At 39.8% G+C, this 26,765-nt stretch overlaps 2 protein-coding genes across 4 annotated transcripts in view; one reads left to right on the forward strand and one right to left on the reverse strand.

Annotated features, from left to right (window-relative positions):
* The window catches only part of CMSS1 (cms1 ribosomal small subunit homolog), a 257,043-nt gene that overhangs the window by 89,901 nt on the left and 140,377 nt on the right, over window positions 1-26,765 (reverse strand). The window contains exon 1 of one of the 3 annotated variants that reach the window (XM_042456826.1): window positions 26,628-26,673. The exons of 1 other annotated variant lie outside the window; for it this stretch is intronic. In XM_042456826.1, the coding sequence (XP_042312760.1) occupies window positions 26,628-26,658 (31 nt within the window). In that variant the 5' untranslated portion in view covers window positions 26,659-26,673. Of the gene's footprint in view, window positions 1-1,706; window positions 1,750-26,627; window positions 26,674-26,765 lie in introns of those variants that run through there. One more of the 3 variants, XM_042456827.1, reaches the window with a different exon arrangement.
* FILIP1L (filamin A interacting protein 1 like) overlaps window positions 1-26,765 on the forward strand; it is a 231,808-nt gene that overhangs the window by 67,552 nt on the left and 137,491 nt on the right. The window lies entirely within an intron of this gene.

The following is a 26,765-nucleotide window of genomic DNA, read 5'->3' on the forward strand; positions in this document are numbered from 1 at the left end:
TGTAGAGCTCTTCCTTGATAAGACCCTGGGGAAACCAAATCCTAATTATAACTCTATGGTGTTCCTGCATCTGAAATAATGTGTACAGTACTGGCTGACCCATCTTTAAAAGGGACCCTATAAAGGTTTTGGGAAAACGAGTATTACAACAAATATGGTGTGCCTTCCCTATGAGGAATTACAACATTGAAGAACTTTTTAGCTGAGAGGAAGTGAGGGAAACAAAGAAAGAGAGAGAAGGAAAGGAAAGGAAAGGAAAGGAAGGACATGGTAGACTTGTAGCCTTCCTTTAATGTAATAAGTTTTTGAAAACCTCCATATTTCATAATGAAGGGTTGTTTTTTTAAAGCACTGTTTTATCTGTCATCTGACAGAGGGATGGGAAGAAGATTAATTGGTTCTACCTCTGGATCCCAACACAACAGCCAAGGTTAAAGACTTAGCATTTAAGTCCTAGAGTAGAAGGCCTATAACATGACAGAAAGCCTATAACATCTGTCCAGAATTGAGTGCCTAGTATTAGGCATAGTTTCCAACTGCTCCTTTGGGCAGTCCTCTATTCTACAAATAATAATCAATTCCTAGACCTAGTATGCTAAGGTGCAAATTTGACTAGTGGTACACTAACAGAAATGTATTTCTCTATAGTGAACCAAGATAAAACAAACAAACAGTTCTTGGCCCAGAGTGATGGATGGATTAGGTGAGACTACGTTTGTCTCACAGTCAGAAAAGTAACTAGGGAAAAAAGTCTAATAGCCTTGCACTACCAATGTTTTGATGGTAGATGAGTGCATCCAGGAAGGTTGTGTCATCCAGTGCATAATCCTTCCTCTTGCATTTTCACCAAGTTGGGAAAGAAACTAACCTTTTGACTTCAACGCGCTAGGCAATGCAATAATTTCCCTTTCTGCTGTTAAGCCCATGGGACCGAAGCAATGATTTCATGTCTGCATAACTTTCAGTATAAGGTCTGGACAAAAATTGGGTAAGTTACTTCCTCAGATTTGTATATGTCATACTGGAGATACACAGAGTTTGTGCTAAGCTAAAGAAGACAATTCAAGGACAATTTGTTCATTACTCGAGCCACAAGCTGCAATTTAGGCATTCTGAGATGAAGCACAGAGGCAGCAGTCAATGGGGCTTGAAAAAGAAGTAAACACAAGAAAGGTAATGAAGGGCTCTCTGAGGCATACCACATTACTATCCTGAATACACTCAATTTTGTCTGATTTGGGGGATAATAAGGTTAGGTCCAGTTAGTATTTCCCATTTCAGACTACCAGGGATCTCCAAGGAGGACTAAGAAATAATCCTGTCTGGCATATCAGAGAGCTGTTGCCACTCAGAATGAACAGCACTGGGCTAAATGGATCCACAGTTTGACTCAACTTCCTATGTGAAAGAGAAAGATAAACCGTTCTTTCATTGGAAGGAAAAGGAGAGATATTGTATCTCTCAATACCCAAAATTTATCTCAGGGAAGAAAGCTTCACCACCAGCTTGAGTTTATATGTAATATCTAACACAGACATGGTACCCCTTTACCTTTCAAAGTATGAATATGGTTTGCATTGTTAAGTTTCTTTTCCACCACTATACTCGGCTGGCGAGTCCACCAGGAAAAGAATGCACAAGCCCAATAATCCTGCTCTAACAGCAGCATTCCTTTTTAGGGAAAACATGACAGAAGTTGAGATTACCTTTTCTGTACCTTGAGAACACAAGCATGTTTTATTTCTGTTCTTCTTGGAAAGCTGGAGAGCCACAACCAATCTAAAAAATATTCACCCTATTTCACCCCTACTCTTCATACCGAGAGGAATCTGTAAAACAAGAATTATACAAGTAATTCTGTTTTCTAGAACTGCAAATGTTGATTGAGTCATCTTTCCTATAAATTCATTGTTTAAATGATTTTGGCATTGTTCCTTTCAGATTCCTGTCTAGCGATGTAATGGAAATTTTGATCTCACACTCTTGTTTCTTTAACATCAAGGATACCAAGATTATGAGTTAGGGGAGTCTTTGCCAGTTGACAAACAGGAGAAATGTGAAATGTGAAGTTTGAAAAGGAACACTGAGATGATCTAAATAAATTGAAAAGTAAATATATAGTTCCAGTGACATTAGATTATGCTCATACTATTGTAACAACTAGTTTGTTACAATTAAGAATATGTGTTTTCCAAGACTTTATCATTTGGCCATAAAACATAATTCCTAAATTAACCTGGCAAAGAAAATTATAGCCCAGAAGCAATTTCTACATATGAATAAGTTACCATTTCTAAACTTGGTATAATTTGTGAATAGAAAGGAAGATTAGTTGTATCCAATCATGTGTTTTTGCTTAGATCTGAACTGGCAACAACTGTAAGAGCAAATGCTCAATATAGCACCACCCACACTTGGGGAATGGAGACTGTGACTATTTTAATCAGCTACAGCAATGGCTATCAGCTTTTCCATATTAGGAACCTCTTCCTTATAGCAATCTACAAAAGGCAGAGTGGATGTCAATCTTTTTGATATGTTTGTTTATAGGGTCTCTGGGAAGCTTCACCTACCAATACATATCCAGTCTTTTTAAAAGAATATTTATACAGAATTTTCAGTGCACCAAATCCTTTAAATCATCAGCTTATAGATTTCACACATCTCTCTCCACAAGACGAATCCTGTCCTGAGGTCTCCAGAAGTCTTGGAAGGAATATCAAGTCCAAAAAAAGTAAGACTTCACATGGGCCCATTTGGAAAGCTAGTACACAGAGGCCTCAAACAGACAGGCAAGAAAGAGTGGCCCGAAGCTGCTTCTTCCGAGAGCAGGCTGGGACCCCGCTGACTAAACCATCTGCTCCCAAGGTGGCCTGTATGTGCACGCCATAACCGTATGCAATGGTGTCAAGCTGCGCTGCTGGATATTTTTTTTATAAATCCCCCACCACCATCCCTGTACACTGTTGTACAAACAAACACACCACTGGCAAGAGTCTGTTGCCTAAATGCCATCCCACTGGATGCCCCCCCCCACTTGATCGGCCACACAGTCGTACCTGTGACCCTCCATCGAGACAGGGCATCAGAGCAAAGGTGTGCCCATTAAAACAGTGGCAATGCACAATCATGCCCTCCTACATCCCCCCTTCATTCCATGTCCTGTCTTGGATTGTCTGGTTTGTTTATGTTGTACTTATAGCCATTGGAGGTGTCATACTTTCCCTTTTTTGGACAGCCGCCCCGACCACTGGCTCCGTTCTTTTTAAATGTGCTCCTGCACCACTGCATTTATACACTGGTTTCAGGTTAGGGTTAGGATGGAGTGCTCCTTTGGGACTGGTCTTGTGTCAGGGTGTTTATATGCATGGTCGAAGGAGCGCACTTTCCTGGCTAGAGTGGTTTATTTTTCGTTCTTTTTAGTCCTGCTTTTACACACACACCCCTTAGAGCAGCCATGAGGTGGTTTCTGGTAGTTTCCAGAGTGTGTGTCATCTAAACGCCACATCCCCCCAACAGGCTGAAACTGCTTATTTTGGTCTGTCTGTTTGAGGTCTGAATTGTGTTATTAAAAATTTACTTATTTAAATTCCTGTTTCAAGTTTTCTCCCAGTCTAAATAACATTATGTAATTCACTTGTCCCCAGAATTATTCAAGGGAGCTTTGCCATTGTCCTTCTCTGAGAGTATGTGACTTGTTCAAGGTCACCCAGTACATTTCCATGGCTGAATGGAGATCTGAACCTTGGTCTCCAAGAATCATAGTCCAACATTAAAATCATACCACACTGGCTCTCACATGCAATTCCCTATTTCCTAGTTATTACTCTCTTCCTCTTTTTGCCTTAAGCATGACATGGGGCTGCTTCCATACTATACTTGCATGCAGACAGTCTAAACAAGGGGTGGGACTCATCCAGAATTCTGAACAACAATTCCTAGTAGCTCTAGCCAGCAGGTCACTGGTTAGGAAATGAGAGGGGGGGGGGGGGGGGGGGGGGGGGGGTGGGTAGCAGATTCAATGCATTCCAATGGTGATGGAATGCTGGGATGCTTCTTATTGTGGTGCACCTTCAAGGTGTTTCTGACTTATGGTGTCCCAAAGGTGAATCTATCATGTTTAGGGGTGTGGGATTTTGGGTTTTTTCTTTGCAAGATTTGTTGTGAGTGGGTTTGCCATTGTTCAAGGTCACCCACTAAATTTACCATGGTCAAACTGGTATTCACACCCTGGCCCTTTTGATTTCTAGTCCAACATTCAAACCCGTACGCCATGTGTGCTTGTACTGGGATACAGTAGTTTTACAATATCAGGAGGGTCACATGATTCCCACCCATCAACAGTGAGAGACTTTCCCATACAATCAACAGGCTCTGGTTATCTCCTGGGTGAGGAAAACCCACATAATTGTCTCTGATCTGGGGGGCTCTTTCACACTATACAGTTATAGCACTATGATTCCACTTTAACTGCAGTGGCTGCATCATATGGAATCCTGGAGTTTGTAGTTTGGTAAGGCACTAGAGCTTTCTGGCAAAGAATTTGAATAGCCCAAATAATCCATCCCAGGATTTGAAAAAGCCCAATAACAAATCCCTGGAATTTCACAGGATGGAACCATGGCCATCACTGTGACACTATAGCCCTAGAATTGTCTGCCTTTTCTCAGACAACAATAAAGGAAATGTGTGCAAGAATCTTTGTCTCCACCTGTTCACAGCTCATAAATGGCAGCATGAAAATGATGGGAGAAAGGAAGTTTGCCATCAGAACTCAATTGTTATAGGAGCCCTGGTGGCGCAGTGGTTAAATGCCTGTACTGCAGCCATTCACTCAAGACCACAAGGTTGCGAGTTCAAGACCAGCAAAAGGGCCCAAGCTCGACTCAGGCTTGCATCCTTCCGAGGAGGGAGCTAAAATGAGTACCCAGACTGTTGGGGGCAAATTAGCTTACTTGTTAATTAGCTTACTTGCTGTTCACCGCTATGATCTTTGGAATAGCGGTATATAAATAAAACAAATTATTATTATTATTATTATTATTATTATTATTATTATAGATTTTTTCAGCCGATCTGGAGAGAGAGGAGATTGTAGACTGTGTAGTCAGAGGTCTCTTCTTAGTGTTGATTTAAAAGGCTTTATGCAACTTCAGGAGGCCATTTCAAGGAGATGTGAATTTAGCAGATCAGAAAATTATTCCAAAACCTGACTAGGAGCTGATTGTGGCACAGATCATGAACTGCTCATAACAAAAATCAGAGCTAACCTGAAGAAGAAAACAAAAACCATCATTATAAAAAAATATGAGCAAAATAACATTTCAGATGAATTCAAGAACGATGTAAGAAACAGGTATTGTATTCCCAATTACTATATATGGATGTGAGAGATGGATAGTGAAGGAAGCAGACAGAAAGGACATCAACTCATTTGAAATGTGGTACTTAGGACTCTGTGGACAGCAAAGAAGACAAACAAAAGGCTACTTGAACAGATCAGACCAGAGCTCTCCTTGGAAGTAAAGATGATCAAGTTGAGACTATCGTATTTTAGCCACATAATGAGAAGGCATGGATCATTAAAAAAACACCAATAATGCTAGGAAAGGTAGAAGGAAGAGAAAAAAAGTACAAACCAGATGGATAGACTCAATCGGGGGGTTGTGGGCAAGGGCTTGCAGGCTCTGGGGAGGAAGGTGGAGGATAGGTGTATTTGGAGATGTCTCATCCACAGGGTCGCCAGCAACAACAACAAAATGATTCTAAGAATGCCATAAATAATTATGGCCGGCATCCATAGTTTTTTGTGGGGTTTTGGGGCTATGTGGCCATGTTCTAGAAGAGTTTCTTCCTGACGTTTCACCAGCATCTGTGGCTGGCATCTTCTCTGAAGATGCCAGCCACAGATGTTGGCAAAACATCAAGAAAAAACTCTTCTAGAACATGGCCACATAGCCCAAAACCCCCTCAAAAAACAATGCCATAATTATATAGTTTTCTACCTGTGATCAGCATACACAGTGGGCCCTTCCCTTATGCTGGGGATCCATTTTGGACCCCGCCACGTAAGGGAAATCCAGCGTATGCTAGGGCCCAATTAGAAATAATGGGGCTTATGCTCATGGTGCAGTACAGTGCACACGCCACGAACACAGACCCCATTACTTCTTCTGGGGCACACAACGGCTTTTTCTGGCGCAGCTTTCAGCGTATGATGAAAGCCATGTAAGGCGCACCAACATATGACACGGGCACATTGTACAACAATTTATTTTCTGAATGAAAAGATTTCCCACCACAGGAGACATTTATAGTGACCTGATTTTAATAATAATAATAATAATAATAATAATAATAATAATAATAATAACAACAACAACAACAATAATAATATCATAATAAAATTTTATTTCTATTTCCCGCCTCTCCCTATGGAACGAGGCAGGATTACAGCACTCAGCAAATTTCAACAATACACACACACACACACACACACACACTACTATCAACACAATACAGCTGGTCGACTCTCCATAAAAAACACAGAACACTGACAAAGGTGAGAATTTTACAGCAGGTTTGGTCGGTAGGCTCGCCGGAAGAGATCTGTCTTCAGTGCCTTCTTGAAAGCATCCAAGGTGGTAATGAGACGGATCTCTTCCGGCAAATCATTCCACAACTTGGGGGCCATGGCGAAAAATGCTCTGTGGGAAGTGGTCACTAGCCTGGTATTTACATAGTCTAGTTATTCTGAGACTGCGGGGCGGATTGTGTAGGGAATAGTGTTCCCTCAAATAACTCGCGCCCAAGCCATTTAGGTCTTTAAAGGTATTAACCAACACTTTGTATTGTGCCCGGAAGCTAATTGGCAGCCAGTGCAGTGATTTTAGTATTGGTGTTATATGATCAAACCTCAGTGCTCCAGTGACCAATCTAGCTGCTGCATTTTGAACTAACTGAAGCTTCCGAACTTGGTACACAGATAGCCCCATGTAGAGCGCATTAGAAAAATCTAAACGAGAGATTACCAGTGCAAGTACCACTGCTTCAAGGTCCTTTTGGTCCAGGTAAGGGCACAGTTGGCATATCAACCAAAGTTGATACCAAGCACTCCTAGCCGCCGCATCTACTTGAGATGACAACTGCAGAGACGGATCTAGGAGTACTCCCAAACTACGCACTTCATCCTTTAGGGGAAGTGTGACCCCGTCCAGGACAGGTTGGCAAAGTTCTCTGCCTGGGCCCGGGGATCCTATTGCTAGTACCTCCATTTTCTTTGCATTCAACTTGAGTTTGTTTTCCCTCATCCATCCCATTACCGACTCAAGACAGGCATTTAGAGGAGAGATGCCATCCTTGGTCACTGCAAGAGTCAGCGACATAGAGAAATAGATTTGGGTGTCATCAGCGTACTGATAACACCGTGCCCCATGTCTCTGGATGATCTCTCCCAGCGGCTGCATGTAAATGTTAAATAGCATGGGGGACAGGATGGCACCCCGAGGGACACCAGATGTCAGCTCTCTCTTGGAGGAGCAACTATCCCCCAGCCTCACCATCTGGAATCTACCCGAGAGGTAGGACTGGAACCACTGGAGTGCAGTGCCCCCAAAGCCTAACTCCCTCAGGTGTTCCAGAAGGATACCATGGTCTATGGTATCAAATGCCGCTGAGAGGTTCAAGAGCACCAGCAGGGTCACACTTCCCCTGTTGATGCCCAGACGGAGATCATTGACCAAAGCGACCATGGCAGTCTCAACTCCATAGCCCGTCCTGAAGCCAGTTTGAAATGGGTCTAGATAATCGGCTTCATCCAAGACAACATGGAGTTCGAAGGCAGCTGCCTTCTCGATCACCTTGCCCAAGAATGGTAAAAAACAGCCTGGTCTGTAATTGTTTCTGATCAAAGGGTCCAGGGAGGTTTTTTTTCAGAAGTGGTTTAAGGCACACAAATTCAGAACTGTTCTATCTACTGCTTGGAATTGTAATATTAAGATATTGTAATATCATGCATATGAATGTAAAACTAATATTGACCACCAAAAGAGAGAGAAATTGCCTCAGAGATTCTAAGGGAACACACAAGAAAGCTGGTTTGGAAGGAACACAGCATAAATCTTTGAAACTGCAACCATCGGGCCAAATATTTTATCTGAACAAATTTTCATCTGGTTACACTCCCAATTTCTAAATTGTCACTTTCAGTTAATGTTTTCCTTGTAATATGAAGACTTCCTTATGTTAGAAAGATGGAAAATTTTGACCATCTCAACCACAGAAGCAATTTATTTATTTCTATTAACATTTTATTGTAATATGAAAGATGCAATTCCACATTTATATTAAAGCAAAGATCCTGTGCACTTTTAGTGTAGCAGACAAGTGTGCTAGTATGTTTACACTGGATCTCAGAGTTGTGTGATTCAGGGCATAAATGGTACTAAGGCCTTAAGATCTCTTAATACAGAACAATAAATTAGCTCCCTAATCATCAGGTCAAAAGAGGAAGGGTCTGTGTTTGTGACTGCAAAATGATTGGCTGGACTAAGGATCACATTTATTCAACCTCATTCAACCTCATTTATTCAATTATTTTTACACTAGTGTAGTGTCCTGTGTTCTGTCTCATCAAATTCAGTGGGACTTACTTCTGAGTAAATAGGCATAGATTTTTGTTGTAACTTGTTTATGCATAAATGAACATCCAGTTACATCTATATGCTTAGTTTCAAGGGCGTACAAATTTTAAAAAGCAATGTTGTAAAATGTGGAGAGACACAAGAGGAATTACTCTTGTTTTTTTAGGATTGTGTTTGCAGAAATCCTTTACTATTTTGAGCTTTGGAAAGAAAATTAAAATACACCAATAATTTCAATCTGGTTTTGATTTTGTAACTACTTAGGAGTAGTTGCAAGTTACAAAAATGCTTATATCCAGATGAATTAAAAGAAAAAATAATCCGCAATGCAACTAGCTAAACATTCCTATTTTACTCATGATACAGATAGCTTTCTGGGTCTTGGAAGTTCATGGAAAGTTGGGAGTCCAACTTTCTTGTTCACCATACAATCAAGCTTTCCTAGGGATGGAGAGGCAGGCAGTACCTCCTCCTCAGCCACAAAGTCTCTCAAATCTCTCCTAGTCCCAGAAGTCTCCCAAAGTCCCCTTAGTGCCTCTCATCTTGGGAGAATCTCACTGCTTTCACACTTCTCACAAACTGGTCATCTCCGCTACCTCAAACTTTGGAGAGTAATATAGCTAGATAGATGAGATGGTCACACTTGGAGTAAAGCAACTTCTTATGTTTCCTATGTTTTGATACTTATAAATGTTACTTACAGCATTTACTCCTATCTCAAACAACTGGGAATAATCTGGGCTGGCTCTGTCACTAAAAAAATGAAAAAGTCTATCACTTAATCTGGGTTTTATGTTTCACTGTGACAGTTGAAACACATTTTAGTACCTTCTAGCACAGTCTGATTTGTATAATAAACAGATGTAAAAGTTCTAACTAAAATCTGCCAACAAATATTGAAAACAATTCCAGGCTCATAGACTGGAAGTGATCAATATACATTCCCTTCTATAAAATAAAAGGAGACACAAAAGACTGCAATAATTCTCCTAGGCAAGCAAAGTCATGATCAAAATTCTGCAGCAAAGACTTCTACCCTATATGGAGCATGAAATCCCAGCGATACAAACTGGTTTCAGGAAAGGAAGCGGCATAGGGATCACATTTCAAACATACAATGGATAATGGAGCACACCAGAGAATTCCAGAAGAAAATCGCCATGCGCTTTATTGACTACAGCAAAGCCTTTGACTGTATAGATCAATAAAAAGTATGGCTTGTTATTAGAGGAATGGGAGTGCCACAATATCTGATTGTCCTGATGTGTAACTTGTACTCAGAATATGAGGTTGCTGTCAGAACAGAATATGAAAAATCAGAATGTTTCCCAATTTGCAAAAGGCTCAAACAAGGCTGCATACTATCATATTATTTATTCACCCTATTTATTTTCATGCCAAAAATATTATATGCAGAGCAGAGGCAGGAGGAGTGAAGATCAGAAGAGGGAACATTAACAACCTAAGATATGCAGATGATACAATACTACTAGCAAAAACAAAGACCTGTAGCAATTACTGAAGAAGGTTAAAAGAGGAAAGTGCCAAGGTAGGCTTAATGCTGAACATTAAGCAAACAACAATTATGACCATGGAAGATAAACAAGAATTCACCCTAGATAATGAGAAAATTAAATAGTCAAAAAGTTCCCATATCTTGGTTCAAATATTGCTCAGAATGGAGACAGCAGCCAAAAAATCAGAAGACTAGAATTGGGAAGGGCAGCTATGGAAGTACTGGACAAGATCCTTGAGATGTGGTGCTTGCAAAGAGTACTGAGGATATTGTGGATGGCCAAAAAGACAAAAACTGGGTCCTAGAATAAATCAGGATGAAACTCTCCCTGGAAACCAAAATGTCTAAATTGAGGTTGTCATACTTTGGTCACATTATGAGAAGGAATTAATCATTAAAAATACAATGATGCTAGGAAAGCTAGAAGGCAGCAGAAAGAGAGGGAGATCACATACCAGATGGTTAGATTCAATCAGGGAAACCACTGGCCTGAGCCTGCAGGATCTGAGCAGAGCAGTTGAGGACAGGGACTCTTGGAAATGTGTCATCCACAGGGTCACAATGAGTCAACACAAGGGCAGTTAACAAAAACAAATGTTCTCAGTCACAGAATGGCCTGTTCACATGAATATTTGACAATGAACTAGCTCTTTAACTTTTATTCAAAGATATAGCCGTGCTAGTCTGTAGAATCAGTATGTAGAGAGATTTATGCCACACTATGATGTTTATCACACTATCCTCTTAAAGTGCTACTATTCCACTTTGACTCCTCTAGCTGCCTCCTGTTGCATTCTGGGATTTGCAGTTTTAAGGAGGGGTATTTAGAATTCTCAGGCAGAGAAGCACAATATTGCCAAACAGATCTTGTCTGAATCCAGCACAGCAATTCTTCAGTCTACTGTCTGACTTTTTACAGATGAATCATGTTACTTAAATCCAGATTTCTTTAAAACCACAAGCAGACATCTAGTAAAGGAAGAATGTTTCAACAAACAGATTGGAGTTGTACTCCCTGTCACTTTTAATTGCAGTAATATTAATCACAAATGGATCAAAGAATTATTTCCCCAATTGAGTTATTTCTCATCAAATGTTGGCAGGGAGAGACTCAAAACTATGTATATGTTTGCATGCTAATTTTCAATGATACAATTGCAGGTACAGTATTCTAATTTAGAAACTGGCAGGAAAAATATCCTTCAAATCCCTTTCCCATTTGAACCCAATTTGCATATCGTGTTACACAATAAGACCACATTACCCCCTTTGTCTATGTTCAGAAGAGGCTTATTTAAAATGGCAAAAAAAAAAAAAAATGTTACTAAGACATGGGAGTATTTCATTCAGTGAGTGCAAGGGTCTCTGATCTGGCCGTAGCCATACTGCAGAAATAATACAGTTTGATAACACTCTAACATATCTCAACACTACGGAATTCTGGGGGTTATCGTTTGTTGTAACACCAGAGCTCTCTGACAGAGAAGGCTAAATGTCTCACAAAATTATAGTTCCCAGAATTCCACAGCACTGAGCTATGGCAGTCAAAGTGGTGTCAAACAACCTCAGCTTACATCCATTTCATGCTTCACCGAAGAAATGCAGTGAAGTAAATTAGAATGAACTACAGAGAATGTAGCTTAGCTTCCTGCTTCCTAATGATGTTCAGGAGAGTAACAATACAATCCATCCTTTCTCACATATTCCCTTATTCTTGGTTTTTATTCTGGTATTTCTGGTTAAGAAGCACAGCTAAGTATGTTGCTTTAAAAAAAAGTAAGTACTTACAGTTATGGCTCTGAGGCACTGTCCCTAAATTATCTGATGTTATGATTACAATTTTTACAAGTTAACACATTCTCATTTCTCAAAAGCACCCAGAACTATTTGTTTTGGTTACTTTTTTAAAAATGTGAATGGTGCAAGTTGCTGGATTTTGGTGCAAGTTGTTAGCCTCCTATTCATCTCATCATCGTTGTACTGTGCCTCATAATTGTTGCAGACATTGAGATGATGATGATGAGATGAATCTTCCTTACTGACCGTTAACATTAGTACTTGCAGCCACTCACTAACAAACCACAAGGTTATGAGTTCAATCCCAGCCAGAGACTCAGCCTTGCATCCTTCTGAGGTCACTAAAATGAGTATCCAGCTTGTTGGGGACAATTAGCTTACAGTTATAAACTGCTTAGAGACTGCTTAGTATAGTATGAAGCAGTATATAAATGAAGCTGCTATTGCAATTGCTATAAAAAAAATCTGGATAGAAACTTTACTGATTCATCATAGTAGAGGTTACTTTGACTTGCAGTTTCTAAATGTATCGGGGGCGGGTTATAGACCGCCGCTTTGAGGCGGTCTCCCGCCGGCGCCATTTGCTCCGTGAGGGAGCTGCAGCAGCCACACCGCGCGGCTCCCGCGCGAAGCAAAAAAGAAGCTCCATTTTGGAGCTTCTTCTTGCGGTGCCTCTATGACGTCGTGAGGCGCCTGGGGTGGACTCGCGACGTCCGGACGCACAGCGTCCGATACGTAAAGATGGCGGCACCTGTATGAACAGGGCGCTGCCATCTTGTACGTATTCTATACGTACTAGGGTTAGAGGTGTGTGGAAGCACCGCCCCTTCCTAACCCTAGTACATATAGAATACGTACTAAATGGCGGTGTGTAACCCGCCTTAGTAATTTCCAAAACTACTGTCACTGCTAGGGTCATTAAAGAAGTGATAACAAGCAGAGTACTTCTGCTTGTTTGTCTCATTCCACCAACCAGAAGACAATGGCATACTTTTAAAAATGTGTGTTTATGAGCAAAATTCCATTCAAATTAAGATTAAGATTAAAATTCCTATATTGCATGGGGATCTTAATTTGTAAAGCAGTTTTTTCTGGAAAAAGGAATTCATCTCAACTAGCTGTGGGCAGCACACCACTGATGTCATGTCATTTCCAGTTGGCATTTTTGGCTGGAGGAAAGTAGGGTTGGGAAGATAAACCACAATGGATCAGGTTAAAAAATCACCTGGAAAATCACACACACACACACACACACACACACACACACGGGTGGGGGGGGGGCTATGTCACAGCCAGATAGCTTTGGGGCCTGCAAAAGTGAAGATTGGGAGCACCGTCTACATGCCTGCTTTAGAGTCTACAAAGCAAAGCCTCAATACTGATCTAGATTACAAAGTGCTGTAAGAATCCCCTAATGGTATATGTGAATTCTTTTGAGTATTTGAAAGCACTACCATAATACTAACTGAAATAAGTTCAGTCTATTGGCTACTGTCTTGTGGCATGCCACAGCACTTTGTGATCACCAGTGCTATTTTAAGATCTACAGCTGGGATAAAATGGTGCTTCAGAATGGCCTTGCTCACTGTCCTAGTCAGTTTTCCATCTCCACAATTTTCCATCTCATTTCCCCTCCCACCTTGCTTTCTGTCATCACGTTGAACATTTGTTCTGTATTTTATGGTGTCTAACCATGGTCAGTCATCACTGGGTTGTTAGGGCTTTCTCTCCCTAAAGACTTAGCATACCCTAAACCCTTAAGGCACTAAATCTCTTCTGATCTTGGAAGTTAAGCAGGGTCAGCCCTGGTCAGTACTTGGTTGGGAGACTGTCAATGAATACCAGATGCTGTGGACTATATTTCAGAGGTAAGAACTGGCAAAAACACCTCCGGGTATTCCTTGCCTAAGAAAACCCTATGAAATTAATGGGTTCACCATGTGGCAAAAGCTGGCTTGAAGGCACATACACGCAAATGTACAGAACTACTCAGCATGATTTTTTAAAATTAATTTTTAAAAAATGAATCTTGGCATCAGTTCCAACCTATCTTATCTCTGAATTTGTCCAAACATGATGGCCAATGACCCCAGGCCTGGTTTAAGTTAAGCAAGAAAAATTATGACTGATACTGGGCCCCCAGTACTTCACCAGGGTCTTTGCAGACTGCTTATACCTACTGTGTAGATTCCATACCTTTTGAGAAGAGGGGGATCTGGCCATGCTCATCTGTGCTGTTGGAAATTCTAGGAGAAACAGCCTAGACATTGCTGCAACTGGTACAGAAAGCAGCTGCTCAGTTTCTAACAAGATTTGGAAAGTGGGGTACTGAACTGTGAATGGTATCATATTTCATCTAACAGGTATTCAGGGCAAATACTACAATACTAGTTGTGACAGTTGTTCTTAATACCGGTAAGCCTCTTGGCCCAACCTTTGAAACTTTGAGGCTTACTGCACAGGCCCTGCAATGGGCCTGTTGCATTACAAAAGGGGGCATGATGGGAATGGGAGGCGGCATAGAACGCATCTTACCACACAGGAGAACGACGATGATGATGCTGGAAGTTCCCATCGTGTTCCAGATGCATCCCAGAGGGGGTGATTTTCAGGAACAGTTTATAAGCGTTCCTGAAAATCGGCCCCTCTAGGACGCATGTGGAATGCAATGAGAACTTCCAGCAGTGGCGTTCTCCTGTGCGGTAAGATGCGTTCTATGCCACCTCCCGTTACCATCACGGCCCCTTTTGTAACGTGACAGGCCCATTCTAGGGCCTGTGCGATAAGCCAATTTGTGTAGAGGCAGCAGGGTTGTTCACAGATAACACTGACCATTCATCCACCTATCACTTTATTTACACCCTAGCTTCTTCCAAAACTGGGACTCAAGGAACTTACATATAGAGAGAAGTTCCAAACCAGCCACATATGGTTAAAACATATGTTTTAAAAGTTGTGATTGAAACATCATTAAAGCTAAAATTAAAAGCATTTAAATATGTGTTCCAGGAACCAGTGTGGTGCAGTGGTTTGAGTGTTGGACTATAACTCTGGAGATGAGAGTCTGAATCCCCAGTCAGTCATGGAAACCTACTAGATGACCTAGGGCAAGTCACACTCTCATGCTAGAGTACCTCACTACATTCTTATAGCGCTGCTATTCCACTTTTACTGCTCTGGCTGCCTCCTGTTGCATTCTGGGATTTGCAGTTTAAGGAGGGGATTTTGAATTCTCTGCCAGAGAGCTCTTGGGTCTCACTGAACTACAAACCCCAGAATGCAACAGAAAACAGCTAGAGAAGTAAAAGTGGAATAGCAGCACTATAAGAATGTAGTGTGGTAATGTGGTTAGTCTCAGAGGAAAGCAAAAGCCAACCCCCTCTGAACAAATCTTGCCATGAAAACACTGTGATAAGGTCGCCTTAGGGTCACCATAAGCGGGAAACAACTTGAAGGCACATAAGAACACCATCAAAATATGTATTAACACTGATTTACTCTAATTCAGATGGTTGTAACAATATGTCTATCTGTATTCATCCTTCATTCATAGTAGTGTAACTGCACAAAATAACCTGTGTATACCTTAGATAATGTGTACGCATATGAATGTACACACACACACACATCTTGAACATAACAGGTCTCTTTAGATGTGAGGCCCATTTTTGTGTGTTGCAGATCTGAGCCTTGTTCCAATACTTTTCACGGTGCACAAAGTATTAGGCACATTCTAGTGACTTTAAAAATGTGGATTTCATCCCTTTGCAGAAGTTGGGAGCTGTTCTTCCTTAGCACCTTCTAACCAGGATGTATAAACTACTTACTCTGAAAATGCACTCCATTTCTTTATATTTTTCCATTGTTGGTTTGAAGCTGCTTTTGTTTTACTGTTATTGCTCCTTTTTGTTAAGAATATATTCCTGTTGCTTACTAAACAATACATCTTTTTGCTAGCAGCACATACAGCACAAAGTACCTCCTCTGCCTTGAAAGCAATCTCTTTAACTAAATTTTATATGGAAACAAGAGTGCAGTGTTAAGCCATCTAATTTGCAACCATTTAATATGTCACCATGACCCAGACTGGAATGTGACATGGAAGTACACAACCTCTGCTGATCTTTAAAGTGCCACTTCATTACTGACCATTAACAGTAAGATAATAATAATAAAAAAAAATCTGGATAGGTACAGTTGTCCTGAAAATTTTAGTGATTAATCACAGCAAAGGTTACTTTGACTTGTAGCAGCTAAACATATCTTTAAGAGCCACTAATTCCCAAAACTACGGTCACTGCTAGGGTCTCTAAAGAAGTGATAGCAAGCAGAGTACTTCTGCCTGAGTACCCAGCTTGTTGGGGGCAATTAACTTATAGTTGTAAACTGCTTAGACGGTGTTAGTTCAGCATAAAGCGGTATATAAATGAAGCTGGGTTGTTTTTGTGTTTGTGTTTTGTGTTTGTTTGTTTTGCCTGTTCCTCTCATTCTACCAACCAGAATACAATGCCATTCTTCCTTAAATTATGTTTTTGAGCTAAGGTCCTTTCAAATTAAGGAACAGTAAGCCCAGAAATACCACAGGCCTAAATACTCTAAAGGCACCAGATCCTGTCTGATCTTGGAAACTAACAGAGTCATCCCTGGCTAGTATTTGAATGGAAGACCACTAACAAATACCAGGTTCTGTAGGCCATATTTCAGAGGAAGAAACTGACAAAATCACCACTAAATATTCCTTGCCCAAGAAAACCCTATAAAATTCATGGGGACACCATATGTCGACCAGTTTCATGGAGGCACAACACATACACATACAAGCCCAGAAATACAAATACTGTTTGTCTCTGGAAGTGGAAAGATAGGAGAAGCCTGTACTTTTGAGATCACCCAGTTGTTGTTGTTGTTGTTGTTTTAACCTTCTATCCAAATCTCTGTAGCTCTTCTGTTCATTTACAAATTAACATATCCATGAAAATGATTTTCTCACAGTATATCTCACAGGTTCTTGCATACCCAAAATGACATGTGGGAATTAGATAAACTAAGCTGATTTACAGTGAGATAACCGGTGCTCAGGCAGACTGCAGTATTTTTATAATTAAAAAATCAGCAAGGCCTCCTTGTTTCTATATAATGTTTACAAATTCAAGTATGGTAAAAACAAGGAAAGATAACGTGTCTTTTGGAACCCATGAATTCTAATACAGATATGAAACAAAATTATTGTTATCATCATTTTTATTTCAAATATTGAAAATGGAAGCATTATGATTGGTTTTAATTCTTATCTCCTTCCTTGGTCACCCACACTCAAAAGCAAAGTAAAACAAAACAAAAATCCCACAGTACAGTGGGCCTGCCTTATCAGTGGGCTAGCTATCTGAAGTTCTAAGTGCCTGCATATTGTCACCACCATTTTATTCAATGGTGGCACGTGCATGCCGGAGGTGCTGGTGCAGTCATGTGCACATTGCCACCATTGAATAAAATGGGGTGTGACCTTCCATGTTATTTCCCCATCCAGGGACTCCTGGAACCAACCCCGTGGGTGGAAAGGGACCACTGTACTAATTTTCATATATTACTATGTATGAGTTAGTGGCTCAATAGTTAAGTGCAGAGAATGGCAGTGTTAAGTCAACAACCCTACTATCTTACTGCACCAATTTCTTATGAGTCTGGAGACTTCTGAGCATACACAGAACTCATTTATGCACAAGCCTTTCTTCTGAGGAATGACATCTCCATGTTAATTCCTCTCAAATGAATTGCTCCATCCCCCAATAAACATGGGGCACTATATGGAGAAAAAATATATTCACACATGAAAAGGAATAAACTTGGATCTCTGATTTGGAGTGGCTGACATGGGGGGGGGAGTGCTGAAAGCTCTCAACTTTCCTTAACATTTTGTAGTATTTGAAATTCAGATGGGAATTTTCCTTCTCTTGTGAGTAGCTATCTGAACCTTCTTGCTTACAGAAAATACTAACACGAATTCCATGCAGTACTGAACCTAGCAGTCAGTAACCATGGCTCAGTTATCAAAATAGGATGTGCTTCAGAGCCAATATGTGATGCTACATCTCCCTTCAAGACTTAAAAAATAATAATCCTGAGAGGCATCCAGGTTATATCTTTCTTCTGAAACTCCAACTGTGCACCAACAGACGTAATCATGGTGCAAACATTTGGCAACATGCAGCAAGAACTGTCTTTCGCTCTTCTTTCCTTGAACTATCAGTTTTCAGTCAACTCAGAGAAAAGAAAACTTGCTTGCCAGGAGGCCAAAGAAATATTTAACAAAGTCCATTGCAACAGTTTTTATCAGGTTTCATGTGGTACAACCGAAAGCTTTGATGGGAGGAAAGAAGGAAGAACTCAGAAAGGTCATGAAACTAAAAAGCCAAGTTGTACTAAACTGGGGCTTTCCAAGTTAAAAATAACTACCTTAAACTGTGAGACCAGAGCTGTAATTTTGTGCAGTGCAGCATGACATCATGGTTTACACCGGGCCAGCTCAATAAATCAAGCCTTGCCTAATTAGAGATCCTACTGCCAATCCATATTATTTTGACAAATAATTGAAATGGGACAGTTCATAACACAAGCCAGATATGTTTACTAAAACATGTTCTTTTCAAAACCTTTTAGCTTCACTGCTGCTTACAGAAAATTCACGTTCAGCAAATTACAGACCCCAAGTCCTTATTCTGAGTCTGACTTCACTGTCAAGGAATTCTTCAATTAACTTTATGTCCTTTTAAGCAATCTCTCACCAATGGGAAAACAATCTTTGGTTCCTTGATCCTTCCTGTGCCAATATGCTGCCATCCACACTTCCCTTGTAGAGACAACATCTCCAGGGGGAAAAAAACTCATTTGCGTTTGTTTTTTAAGTGAGCAGTCACAACATTTTGCCAAGTTTTCTTTATAAAGGCAAGAGTAACAGAAAAGTTGCCATATACTGAACAGCCTGAAAACAGAAAAGGATTGATATACTACAAAATATGCTGGAATTTAGTAACCATCTTTGTTCCAAGCCTACCTACTTTTTGATGTTGTAAAAAACAAAAATTTCTTATCACAATATTTTCATACAGTAACCACATTTGTGTTGTTTTCTTTCAGCTGTAGGTTAGTTAGTCTACACATAATACAAAATCATGAAAGAAATGCAACCAGAGATGCCTGTTTCTTTACTGAACAGTAATTCAGAAAAGCAGTAGTTCTTTATCGTATATCTTTCCTTACATGGATATAGGACACTGATGGCTAGTAAAACAGCTAGGTAGAGAAAACAGATGATAGATTATGCAGTTACGGATTACAACAGAAAACCAACTGGATGTTCAAATAACTTTACGTTATATAGTTTTGAACACCCACGGAAAAAAGGGGCAAGCCAATATTTCTCATTAAATCAAAACATGCATGTAAAGACTTGCCAGATCTCCCAACCACAGCAGCACAGGGAGATGTTTGGGTAGTCAATTTGAGACAACCAGAAATGGGCTGACACCCAAACAAGGAGAAATGGTTTAGCTGGTTTAGTTATGGCAGTTTACTTTTGCTTGAGCCTATTGCAAAAGGCAAGATTCTGCCTTCTTCCCTTCTATCTTTCCCCTGTTGAGTTACCATATTTTCCAGCGTATAAGATGACCCCCAATTTTTCCAGTTAAAATATAGAGTTTGGGATATACTCGCCGTATAAGACTACCCCTCTTCCAACGCACAACAAGTAAATTTTTTAAAAACATCAGATTTGATTTCAATAGGGTAATTTTAATTCAAATGCTTATGACATGCAGGTACTTAGCAGGAAAACTTGTTGTATACAAAGCCTGCTTGGATTGGACAGCTCTCGCTGCCTGCCCAGCCCTCCCTGTCTCCAAGACTGTCAGAGCAGTAGAGCAAACATGGCCCTTTTTTCCATACCCCGGGCGTCCCAGATGCCTGCAGCTTGCTCTGCCCTTCACTTACACCTTCCCGGGACAGTGTTAAGTCACTTCTTTCCACGAATCCTGGTGAGTGGATTTTCTTCTACTGTACTTGTACAGCGCCACCCTTGCTGCTTTCATACAGTTGTCACATATGGTGGGGATGCGGCCATGGCTGGTTTTGAGCTCCCCCCACCATATGTGGTGACCGCAGATTTTCCAGTCCAGCTTGGAAGTTTCAGCACCTGCCCTATTAGATGACACCTGGCGTATAAGCCGACCCCCGACTTTTGAGAAGATTTTCCTGGGTTAAAAAGTAGTTTATACGCTAGAAAATAAAGTAATTGAGTGACAACCACTTTTGAACTCAGTTTTTATCAATGGAAGTAAGCTAGGGAGAAAGAGGGGTCATAGGAGTCAGTAGAGAAAGTGAGAAAAAGTTCCTGAAAAAGTAAGAGTACAAAGGATTGACTGGGATTTCCCTGCATTGATTGGATGATATGATCTTCCTCTAATAGGAAGGAACAAATAAATGCTTTGTATAAAAAGGCAGAGCAGACTCTCCCATCATGTCATTTACTCCAGAGTAAGAATAACTTCTATAAGACGTTTCTGTGTTTTCAGAATTCATGCATCCAACCAATTAGAAACTGGGCGAGCAAATTCAGTGGAGATGAATTTCAACCACTGCAGTAGATGACACACTCAAGTTTCTGGTGGAAAACTGGTCCCAGAAGTACCTAGAAGTCTACTTCCACTTCTAATTTCTAGATTTTTCAGCCATTTTTCAGGGTTTGAGAGGGTAGAAGGGTATTAAAGTGAAACTTTAGGTGGTATGTTCAGATGAATTTTTGTTCATTTTTTAAAAATTGGAGGGCTTTGGAGGCCACGAAAAGGTCTTGCGGGGGGGGGGGGTCACATGAAGGCTACATTTCTTCCACCCTTACTTTACAACATCTGGATACCTGCCCAGACTTGCACCGTCTTGACTCTGATGAGATAGATAAACAGAGCTAGGTGTCAGATGCAGACTGAGAGCATCTGGGTATTATTTATTTTAGACTCTGATGAGTTGCCACAAAGTTCCATGGCCCACTAACTATTATGCTTTGGTGTCGCAGAATCCATGAACTTTTTTTTTAATTTATGCGACTATTTCAAAGATGGTATTCTATGCAATATCCTGCTCTTCCTGCTTTTTCCACTGCACTTAGTCATATCAAATATTTCTAACTCATACAAGATTTGCAAGTTATCAGTCTTGAGAATGAGGAACCAGAATTTATTCATACATTAATTTTAAGCCCATCCTATATCAATCAATTAGAATAGATAACAATGTTAAAATTTAACACTGAATGGAAAGATAACAGTAAGACATTTAACATGCCAGCGTTTCATTACTGTAAAATCTGATACTCGAAGTCTAGTGGGAACAAAGCTGTGCAACACTAATGAACAACACCGATGCTTGAACTTTTAGCAAGTAAAGGGGGAGTGATTATACAAATCCTTGGTATCTTGACTTGGTGCAGAGATGCTAAATGAAAGAGGCAATTTTTTCTGCAACATGCCTTCTAAGCCAAACAAAATCCACAGTTTAGAATTCTCAATTTGTATACTATTTGTATACTGGAGGCTGGGAAGGGTACAATTAGATAATTTATTGAGCCCCTTATAGGCCAGCAACCAAGAATGTTCTCTTCAGTTTTATCAAGATTTTCAAGAGAGAGGTTTCAGTTTTAGAACAATGAATATAGATATATTACTTGGTGTATACAATGACTTTAAATCAGCTAATGGACTTCTTCAGAAAAACGTAGAAATCATTTTGCATGTCAACATATCACTAGCAAGTACCTAGATATTTTCTGTTGTCCAAGCAGGGCTTGATATAGTTACTGTATGTTATTATTGCTAACTTTATTGAAAGGGGGAGGAAGTTTCTTAGGTCAATGCAGTAATCGCTTCTTATTTTGAATAGTACAGGAATTTGGAAGTGCTGTGTTTAAAGAACAAAATACATTGTCTCACTTGTACAAACTTGTGCAGATTGCTATTGATATTCTGAGTCATATTTTTGGCATCACATTACTATACTGTTACAAAATACAAACAACAGAGAACAAATGATGTAATCTAGCTATTATCTAGGTAAATAATATTTCATATGAGAAAGAAGCATGTTTGTATAAAAGGATAAGACAATCAGAAGTTGATACAGTGGGTCCTTGTTATCTGCTGGGGTTTGGTTCCAGGACCCCCCGTGGATAACAAAATCCGTGGATGTTCAAGCCCCATTAAATATAATGGCATAGCAAAATGGTGTCCCTTATATAAAATGGCAAATCAAGGTTTGCTGTTTGGAATTTATAATTTTTTGGATATTTTCAATTCATGGATGCTTGAATCCATGGATAAAAAATCTGGATAAGGGGGCCGACTATAATAACTTTTTAAAAAATTACATATGCATACAAAATGTTTCTTGTTTTTCAGAAAAAAAGAGAGTTTGGTGCAAGTGACTATCAGTTTCTTTAGATATAATCTAGATCAGCAATTAACTGCTTGATAAAACAGCCAGTGTGGTATAGTAGTTTCAGTGTTGAATTAGGACTTTGGGAGACAAGGGTTCAAATGTCCACTCAGTCATGGAAACCTACTAGGCAACATGGAGCAAATACATGTATAACTTGTTTTACGTTGTTTTTATTCCTCATTCTAAAATATATTTTTTTCATAATCCAAGTTTTTTTATTTATTTTTTTAATTTTCAGGTTTTTTCATCCCCCCCCCCCTGAATTTTTCATTTTCCCTCTGAGCCAAGGTATCATTAAAAGAATATGTTTATTTTTATATACCAACTTCTTCACAATAATTATCCCTTCCTGAATGGTCAGTGCCTCCCTTGCCATTAATACTGTGTTTTCTTCCTCTCCATCTACTGTTTCCATGTGGGGAAAAGAAAAAGGCAATATACCAAATTGTCTCTCTCACAGTCTATTGTTCAGTCAATATAATATAGGCAGAACATTCAATCTGATAAGCCTCCAAGGAGCTATACATTCCTGTCTTCTCCTCTGGAAGAAAGTTATAAATGAACATGACCTCACCACATCAATATCTGAAAGGCTGTTGATGCAAAAGATGGAACAGGCTTGTTCTGTGTTGCTCTGGAGGGCAGGGACTGAAACCAATGTGGAAAAATAGCAAGAAACAGATTTTGACTCAAGATTCAGAGAAACTTTCTAACAGTAAGAATTGTGAGACATTGGAACAATCTGCCTCTAGAAAGGGTCGGCTACCAATTGCTGGAAGTACACTGTACAGCATTGGTGAGAAATAGGAAACCTTCAATGTCTTTTCCAGCTCTAAAATTGTATTGGTCTACATCCATCCAAATGTGTTATACAATTGACCACTGAAACCAAAAAGCATATACAAAAGTCATACCCGATTGAGACTTCTCAGAAGAGCTTGGGAAAGTTGTTTGGATTAGTAACTCCCAGACCCGCCCCCCTGGGAGTTTCTTGAAATTGTCACCCCAAACAATTTTTTTCAAAATCTGATTATGAGTTTGTAAAGAGCACAGAGGTCCTATATGAGAATTCTTAGGACTGAGCTACATGTTATACTTATTGTGTATGAAAATTGTTCTTACAGTGCGCCCGCGTCATACTTGAAGGAAGGGAGCTGCACACTGGAAGAAAACAATGGTGCGTGCTCCTGTAGCATATACCCTGTGCGCCACTGCCGCACCACTGCGGCACAAGTCCCATTCATTTGAATGGGGCTTGAACATCCATGTTTTTTCCCTTACACCGGGGGGGGGGGTATCTGGAACGGATCCCCCACATAAGGGAAGGGATGGCTGTACTTATATACTATAAGAGATCCCTGATGGCACAGTGTTTAAATGCCAGCAATGCAGCCAGTATCGCAGCCACAAGGTTATGAGTTCGATCTCAGGGCTCCAGAGTTGACTCAGCCTTCTATAATTTTGTATGCCTCCCTCCTCTCTCGTGGCCGTGAGGACGGGCTAAGGGGCTTTTTATTGTTTTTATGGATTGTTGTTTTATTATGGTTGTTTTTAATCTTGTATATTGTCTGCACTTCGGTGCATTTTGTTAGCCGCCCTGATCGTTTGGAAGGGCGGGGTACAAATAAAAATTTTATTATTTATTATTATTAGTAAAATGAGTACTCAGCTTGTTGGGAACAATTAGCTTACACGTTGTAAACTGCTTAGAGACTACTTAGTTCAGTATGAAGCAGTATAGAAACGTAAATGCTATTGCTATTGCTATTACTATTGAAGAGCTATTGTAGCTCTTCATTCCTTAGCTCAGTTCTGATTACCCTCTTCCCCACCCCAACAAAACCAAGGCATAGTTACACACTTAAGGTTGTCAGACTGAACACAAGAGAGAGTTCCTGTACCTTTAAGGCTCTGCAGAAAATATGTATTTTATTTTATTTCTATACTGTCTTTTCCCAGAAAGGGACCCAAGGCAGCTGACAAATAAAAACTCTTTGAAAACTTATTACAATAAAACAATTAAAACATCACATAAAAACAATATACAAGGGAACTTCAGCTTGTGTTGCTCGTCACACAACCATCTGACAAGCAACACCTGCTGAAATTCCCTTCCACACAACTCTTAAAGGTTTAGCAGCCCTCTACACTCTCTACAATGTGTGGTTTCGCTCTAAGTAGATTCCTTTTTTCCCCTTCATGATAAAACTGATAGAGGAGAAAGGAGGGAGAAAACACTTTGGTGGAAAGAAGGGTAGCTATTAAGAACTAGGTGTGGAAATAACTATGAGGGCTGTCTGGATGAGAGTCCTCCAACTGACTGAATATGCCCATACGCATACTTTTGCCACCCCCGATCAGGATACACCATTTCACAAGTACTTGGTATGTGTGTAATTAATTTATTAGAAAAATTACTCCGACATATATTTGCCAATGAAAGATACAGTTGCTGTCCACAGTTCTGTTGGTGCATTCTGCCAGCTTAACTACAGCAGTATTAAGTTGGCTCTCTGGATCTGCAGATGTCAGATCCACAAATTTGATCATTATGGGGATTGTCATGCCTCGTATTATTAAATGGTATCAATGTGAATGTGGATGTACTGAAGCATGTGCATTCACATTGCCACCACTGAATACAATGGGGCATGATTTTTCACATTTTTTCACATCTGTGGAAGGTCCTGGAGCCAAACCCCTGCAAATCTGAAGGGTCAACTGGACATGATAACATCAGGAAGAAAAAGACTGTAGGCACAGTGGCTGTGAAGGAAGGAAGACACTAAAGAAACAGGATACTCAGAGCCAAGAGATTTTATCTACCTTCTCTTGCCATCACTATGCAACACTGAAAAAAAAATCAACTGTAGATATAGTGCACCAACAGGATTTGGGCCTTTATATGTAATCAAGTATGGAAAAACTTTTTGACACTGTGTGCGAGAGAGAAAAATCTCAGCAAGACAAAGATATGTTATCTAGCTCATAAATTATGAAACGTTTATCAAGTCTGCTATATATGTTCAAGATTCTATCCAAGGAGAAAAAACAGAATACAAGTCCAAATGTGCTCCAGATACAAAAACTGCAAGTACTACAGGTTTGAGATAAAGGGAAGATAGCAGTATAAGCTTTTCAATAACATATGAAGAATTAAGGTTCTGAAATATCTCCTACATTATTACCTCATCCTTGGGCCTTCCTTTCATGAATTAAAACTATATGCAAGTAGAAAATAGTTCAGTCTTGTAGTAGTACTATGCATGATATTCCTGGCCAAAACAGTGTGCAGGGAGAAGAGTCACGTTATTTTTCTAAATTTTCCTGGGAAGTATATAAGTTAAAGGTGTAATACAATATGGCAATTAAACAAACTAGATAAAAACAAGATAAAACTAACAGCAATATAAAAATAAAATCAAAAGTGAAACCAGCAGCAGGGATAGAACAGTGCAAAGTGTTAAAAGTTCACCAAATATAACTCTGGATGATGCAAAAGCTTTGGCCATATTTGTTAGTCTTTAAGGTGCCAAAATACTTTGGTTGTTTTTGCTCCAATTTCCAATTTTGTTTCAACTGTGGGCATTTTTAAAATATGTAATCTGTAGCTATACTCTCTGAAATCCAGTTAATTTATGTTTATAATTAAGAAGAAACAACTGTCTAACACAAAACTCTATTGTTACTGAGGACAATGGAATTAGAGCCAGGGTTTCATTTTTACAAACCTATCTCAGGGCTTGTTACATATGATTAACCGAATTTTATATATAAACCTGTTTAGCTGGGTGTTTTTCTGTGTAAATTACTATCACTAGATGGATCTGTTTTTATGACCAGGAAATCTTGGCTGAGATACAGTGTATAAATCTAAAGAATAAATAAAACGGCTCAGAAGGAATGCTGGTTGACACAATAAAAGGTCACACCAGCCTCCTCTTTTGTTGTTTGCCAAAGGAGAAATTCAAGCTGTTGCATTTAAACCTACACATTTATGTTCACATCACATCATCATGTGTGTCATGGAACTCTTTTCACATCAACTGTGGTGAGTGAATGTGCATGGGGAGTTGAACTGTGATGACAGGTCCCACAGTCAACTTCTACAAACTCAATTGAATATCTGCATGGAACTTAAGACATGTACAAACTGTGATTAAGTGTGGAAAAATAAGATTCCCACTCACTCAAATATTTGCATAGATTCCATGAAGCCATTTAAATGTCTTGTGTGTGTCTCCCTCTTCAGTGGTATATCATCTGAAAATAAAATGGCTGTAGACCAAATCTCTAATCAATGTGAAGTGGTGTGCAGGGATTTACAT

This window comes from Sceloporus undulatus, chromosome 3, assembly GCF_019175285.1.
Source record: "Sceloporus undulatus isolate JIND9_A2432 ecotype Alabama chromosome 3, SceUnd_v1.1, whole genome shotgun sequence".
NCBI classification, from domain to species: domain Eukaryota; kingdom Metazoa; phylum Chordata; class Lepidosauria; order Squamata; family Phrynosomatidae; genus Sceloporus; species Sceloporus undulatus.